The sequence below is a fragment of the Microcaecilia unicolor genome, chromosome 7 (assembly GCF_901765095.1).
Source record: "Microcaecilia unicolor chromosome 7, aMicUni1.1, whole genome shotgun sequence".
In the NCBI taxonomy this organism is placed as follows: domain Eukaryota; kingdom Metazoa; phylum Chordata; class Amphibia; order Gymnophiona; family Siphonopidae; genus Microcaecilia; species Microcaecilia unicolor.
Window position 1 is genome coordinate 306086337 of NC_044037.1, and position 6000 is coordinate 306092336.

General features: G+C 50.0%; 1 protein-coding gene across 1 annotated transcript in view; it reads right to left on the reverse strand.

Annotated features, from left to right (window-relative positions):
- Positions 1–5468, reverse strand: part of ABCB6 (ATP binding cassette subfamily B member 6 (Langereis blood group)) — a 79045-nt gene extending 73577 nt beyond the window's left edge. Inside the window, exons 1-2 of the mRNA XM_030209983.1 lie at positions 5393–5468; positions 2022–2553 (exon numbers count right to left, since the gene is read on the reverse strand). Of these exons, the coding sequence (XP_030065843.1) occupies positions 2022–2534 (513 nt within the window). The 5' untranslated portion in view covers positions 2535–2553; positions 5393–5468. The remainder of the gene's footprint in view (positions 1–2021; positions 2554–5392) is intronic.
- Positions 5469–6000: the final 532 nt, after the last annotated feature.

A 6000-nucleotide genomic window follows, 5' to 3' on the forward strand; every position in this document is an offset into this window, starting at 1 on the left:
TGGGGATTTTCAAGTCCAAGAATAAGGTGCTTTTCAAGATGTTCTGTAAGAACATTTAATTTTCAAAACTGAGCATGTAACCTAAGGGCACCTTTAACGCGTGCACTTCACAGCATCGCATAACACAGTCAGAATATGCGCCTCGTTCTACCACTGTGTCTGTGGCTCCCAAACCCTGGGTCACAATCCCAAATGGAGTCATAAAATCCTCTTTTGAGGTCACAAATTCAGCAGCAAAGAAACCCTAGGAAACTGCCATCATCAGTCTACTACTACTACTATTTAGCATTTCTATAGCGCTACAAGGGCATACGCAGCGCTGCACAAACATAGAAGAAAGACAGTCCCTGCTCAAAGAGCTTACAATCTAATAGACAAAAAAAAAAAATAAAGTAAGCAAATCAAATCAATTAATGTGTACAGGAAGGAGGAGAGGAGGGTAGGTGGAGGCGAGTGGTTACAAGTGGTTACTAGTCAAAAGCAATGTTAAAGAGGTGGGCTTTCAGTCTAGATTTAAAGGTGGCCAAGGATGGGGCAAGACGTAGGGGCTCAGGAAGTTTATTCCAGGCGTAGGGTGCAGCGAGACAAAAGGAGCGAAGTCTGGGGTTGGCAGTAGCGGAGAAGGGAACAGATAAGAAGGATTTATCCATGGAGCGGAGTGCACGGGAAGGGGTGTAGGGAAGGACAAGTGTGGAGAGATACTGGGGAGCAGCAGAGTGAGTACATTTATAGGTTAGTAGAAGAAGTTTGAACAGGATGCGAAAATGGATAGGGAGCCAGTGAAGGGTCTTGAGGAGAGGGGTAGTATGAGTAAAGCGACCCTGGTGGAAGATGAGACGGGCAGCAGAGTTTTGAACCGACTGGAGAGGGGAGAGGTGACTAAGTGGGAGGCCAGCAAGAAGCAGATTGCAGTAGTCTAAACGAGAGGTGACAAGGGTGTGGATGAGGGTTTTGGTAGAGTGCTCGGAAAGAAAGGGGCGGATTTTACGGATGTTGTAAAGAAAGAAACGACAGGTCTTGGCGGTCTGCTGGATATGAGCAGAGAAGGAGAGAGAAGAGTCAAAGATGACCCCAAGGTTTCGAGCTGAGGAGACAGGGAGAATGAGAGAGCCATCAACAGAAATAGAAAACAGGGGGAGCGGGGAGGTGGGTTTGGGGGGGAAAATGAGAAGCTCGGTTTTGGTCATATTTAATTTCAGGTGGCGTTGAGACATCCAGACAGCAATGTCAGACAAGCACGCTGAAACTTTGGTTTGGATGCAAGGTGAGATATCAGGGGTAGAAAGGTAGATTTGGGAGTCATCAGCATGGAGATGGTAGGAAAAGCCATGGGATGAGATTAATGAACCAAGGGAAGAAGTGTAGATAGAAAAGAGGCCAGTCTGCCTGGGCTTAATGGGAAGCAGAGGTTGCAGCGGAGCTGGCACAGAGGGAGGAGGTGGAGCTTAGGGATCCTCAGGAGCTTAGCCTAGAATGGGTGGCAGAGCTGGTGGTTGGGAGGCGGGGCTAGTGCTGGGCAGACTTATATAGTCTGTGCTGGGGCTGGTGGTTGGGAGGCGGGACTAGTGCTGGGCAGACTTATACGGTCTGTGCCCTGAAGAGGACAGGTACAAATCAAGGTATACACAAAAAGTAGCACATATGAGTTTATCTTGTTGGGCAGACTGGATGGACCATGCAGGTCTTTTTCTGCCGTCATCTACTATGTTACATGAGTTTTATGCATTAAGAATGGCTTAGAGCGTCCTGTTGGCCTGCATGGGCCGATAATGCCGATCTTCCTTTTTCTGACCACCAGAGTTTGGGAACCACTGCTACAGCTTCTCTACAGAAAGAGACAGCAAGCTGGCTTGTTCTGCTGCCTGAAAGAGCGTGTGGCACCATCTGACCTCAAAACCAGAAGACCTCTATCTCACTGGCTCCTCCAACAATCCCAGTTCATGCCAGTGCTACCTGGTAAAGCCGTCTGATCCCTGATAACCACCCCGTTTCGTGACAGCTTGTCACACGCCTGGACCTACCTGCTGAGAGACATCCTCCAAGGGCCACCACCAATGAGGACTACTCCAGGACACGAACGCTAGGTTTTCTGCCATGAATGCCAGCGTCCAGAAGAGCAGCAGGACGATGCCGTGCCCCCGTGTCCGGTCCCGTACCAGCACACGGGAGCGCTCAAGCCGTAGGAGGTAGAGGGTGAATGCCCAGCCGGCTGCAGACAATAAAGAGTTAAGCAACATGTACCCATAGAGGAGACCGACCCCAGCCGCCTGCCAGAGCAGGGCTGCAAGATACTGTAGCAGGAGCAACAGCGAGAAAGCAACCTGCGCACTGTACAGGCGGGAACGCGGCACGTACTTGGGCTCCATGACCTGCCCATACTTGACGTAGCAAGCAGACTGTAAGGCTCCCAGCAGCAGAGAGACACTCAGAAGAACAGAGGGCACCAGGGTGAAATAAAAACAAAGAGAGAGACCGTTGTCTGCCCAGACTCGGGACAAGGTGGCATTTTCCTCACAGTAGCTCCCGAGAAGCATCGTGGACGCAGGCCGTTCACTGCAGAAAGAGAGACAAGGGTGAAGTTAACTCCGTGTGTTTTCTCAACTTTGCATTTTGCTACAAATTTTAACTTGTCGTAACTCACTTTCAGTTCTTTAACTGGAAAGAGGCATGACAAGAGAAGTTAAATAAATGTGTACTGTTTATAAGGATTTGCCACCTTTTTGAAGGAATTCACTCAAGGTGGTGCATAGCAAGAATAAGTCAAACATAAGCAGTAGACAATGACAGAAGTCAAAATATTCAAACAATGCAAAATATGACATAGGGGCTCATTTTCAAAGCGCTTAGACTTACAAACTTTATAGTAATCTACGGAACTTTAAGTCTAAGTGCTTTGAAAATACGCCTCACAGTATACTACTTACAATGTCAACACAGTACGCAATCAATTCCCAGGAGTCTAGTGGCAGCATCCCACACTCCAACCTTCCACAACCCCCATCCCACCAACCTGGTGTCACAGTCGCTCCTATGTACGCCGGCTGCAAGGCTTCAATCTCAAAATGGCTGTGGCGACGTTCAGCAGCAATCTTGCAAGACTGACACTGAAGGTCTCTGCGGCCATTTTGACAGCGGAGATGGCAAGGGGCAGGAGTGACTGGAGGAGATGGTTCCTGCCTTGACTAGGCCCCTAGACCACCAAGGCTTCTAAGGTAGAACTGGGGAGGGCAACAGATGGTGGGAGGATATCGAGGGAGGGTGTAAGAGTGAGTGTCATTTGTAGGTGCACTGGAATTTTCTGCCAAAACATAGCTGAATCCCGAATTTCAGGCTGGTTTCAGGACTGAAGATGAAACTCAAATTTATCGGCCTCCACCATCAACTCATACTATGGAATTCAAACATGCGTGGGATAAGCATAAAGGAATCCTGTGCAAAAGGAATGGATCCTCAGGAGCTTAGTCGAGATCGGGAGGCGGGGCTGGTGGTTGGAAGGCAGGGATAGTGCTGGGCAGACTTATACGGTCTGTGCCAGAGCCGGTGGTTGGGAGGCGGGGATAGTGCTAGGCCGACTTATACGGTCTGTGCCAGAGCCGGTGGTTGGGAGGCGGGGCTGGTGGTTGGGAGGCGGGGATAGTGCTGGGCAGACTTATACGGTCTGTGCCAGAGCCGGTGGTGGGAGGCGGGGCTGGTTGGGAGGCGGGGATAGTGCTGGGCAGACTTATACAGTCTGTGCACTGAAAAGGACAGGTACAAATCAAGGTAGGGTATACACAAAAAGTAGCACATATGAGTTTATCTTGTTGGGCAGACTGGATGGACCATGCAGGTCATTTTCTGCCGTCATCTACTATGATACTATGTTACTATGTATCATAAGAGAAAGCGTTGTCAGCTCTCATCAACACAAATATTACCTCCCCCCCCCCCCCCCAGTGGTCTAAATCAGGGGTTCTTAACTAGTGCTGCCTGTATCACTAAGGGGTGCAGAGAAAGGTCTTGAAATGGGGGGCAATTTATTGAAACTTTCTAGACCAGAGCTTCCCAAACTGTGGGGTGGAACCCCCAATGGGGTACAAAACCTATATTTGGTCATGACCGGGGTGGGCTCTTCATAGATACATCATTATTCTGCAACTCCTGGGGGGTGGGGGGGGGGTCACAAGCACTGCTAGAGACAGAGCAAGGGCAGTTACTGCTGGTAAACATATTACTGTCATTTTAGAAGTACAGTTTGCACTCAAAGGCGACATATGGAGCCATCAGACGTCACTATTGGTCACGTGGCTTAGGAAGGGGGCACAAGAGTTTCACTGATGAGTTAAAAGGATGCAAGAATCGAAAATGATTAACTCCTGGTCTAGGTAGTAAATAATAATAAAGTTGCACGGCCCCTCCCCCATCACCTTTCAGTCAAATATTAAAATGATCCCTCTAAGCCCCACCCCCTTCTGTATAACTAATCATTTTCGCCCCCCCCAGCTGCAATCAAGAGGCCGATTCAGTGATCAAACTCTGTGTGCGCCCTATGTACAAAGAAGTTTTGCACGTGAGCTGACTGTGTGCAAAGCCCTGGGCAGACATCAGCAGTCTCTGAGCAAAATGCCAGGGATTTAGGAGTAAATGCTAGTTAGTAGTAGTAGTAAAAGGTCAGCAGGTTGAGCTTCTCTTTCCGGCTTCCCTGAGAGGAGCTGAGCCGAAAGGGAGTGAAGTGCTGGGCGCAGAAGTGGGTAGCGGTATTTTAGGCACATTTTATGCACACGCAACCCACAAGTGCCCTTACAGGACGGTGCAGACCCAGGTTATGGACTGGCCCGGGGGGGGGGGGGAAGCACTTCTGAGATACCCCTGCCCCAGTGGCACCTTTGCTTTAAATGTCATTGTGTGCCCTCTAGTGATATAAGCAGAGCCTAAGCGCTCCAGGGTAGGGGGACACCCACTAGACGCCTAAAACTAAAAGTCAAGTAATGAAATGAAAAATGTCGATTATACTGCACGAGAGAGACAGAGCTGTCGGGAGGGGGGGCTCTGAATGTTATACTAGAGCAGCGGAGGTTAATACTGGACCCAGAAATGTCATCTGAGTTTACACGTGTGTTGCTCACAGTCCTTAGCGACCAAAACGTGAATTCTCAGCGCCTGTTTATAGCTCAAGCGTGGGGGGGGGGGATTTCATTTTTAGAGATCTGTAGCGACTCACACCCCTCCCTCCCTTAACGCAGACACTGCTGCCCCGATCCCTCTGCCCCACTGCAAATTGAGCCGCCAGGGAACGTCTTAGCCACTGACTGCCTAAAACCGGTGGTACAGCAAGCAATCCCCATCCCCTCCCCCTCCAGCCCCCGCAGCCTGAGAACATCTCTATTCCCCCTCCCCCCACTGCCACACTCACCTGCTGCAGCCCTGGAAAGACCTGAAACCACAAAGTCCGGAGCCACGGACCGGACACCGACGCCAGCCACAGAGAGGTGAGGGGGGGGGGGGGGGGGGGAGAGAGGAGGAGGAGGGAGGGAGAGAGAGAGCACCGCCCCCGTCCCAGCACCTGCACCGCCGGGTCCTAGAGCCGGTCTGCTCTGACCAAGAAGGTTGGAGAAAACAGGAGACGGCTGAGCCAGGAGGCGGAGCTTCCCCCAGTTTTACTACAACAAAACAATAGCCAAAGATTCTTAGCAAGAAAGAAGGGACTGACTGTGCAAAACCTGTTCCCGTTGGAGAGACAGTACCTTAAAAGGTGGACGACAAAAGATGCTTCCCGTATGCAGATAGAAATATCATTAAATCAAAACTCAATTATCACTAAATCAGCTTCAAAAATTATTGTAGTTGGTAGAAACAGCACTAATAAAGGCTGTATTTTGTGCTCATTTTCCTACCCTGTTCTACACAATACAGGAGAGGAGTGGCCTAGTGGCTAGAGCACCAATCTTGCAATCCAGCGGTGGCTGGTTCAAATCCCATTACTGCTCCCCACTGCTGCTCCTTGTGATCATGGGTAAGTCA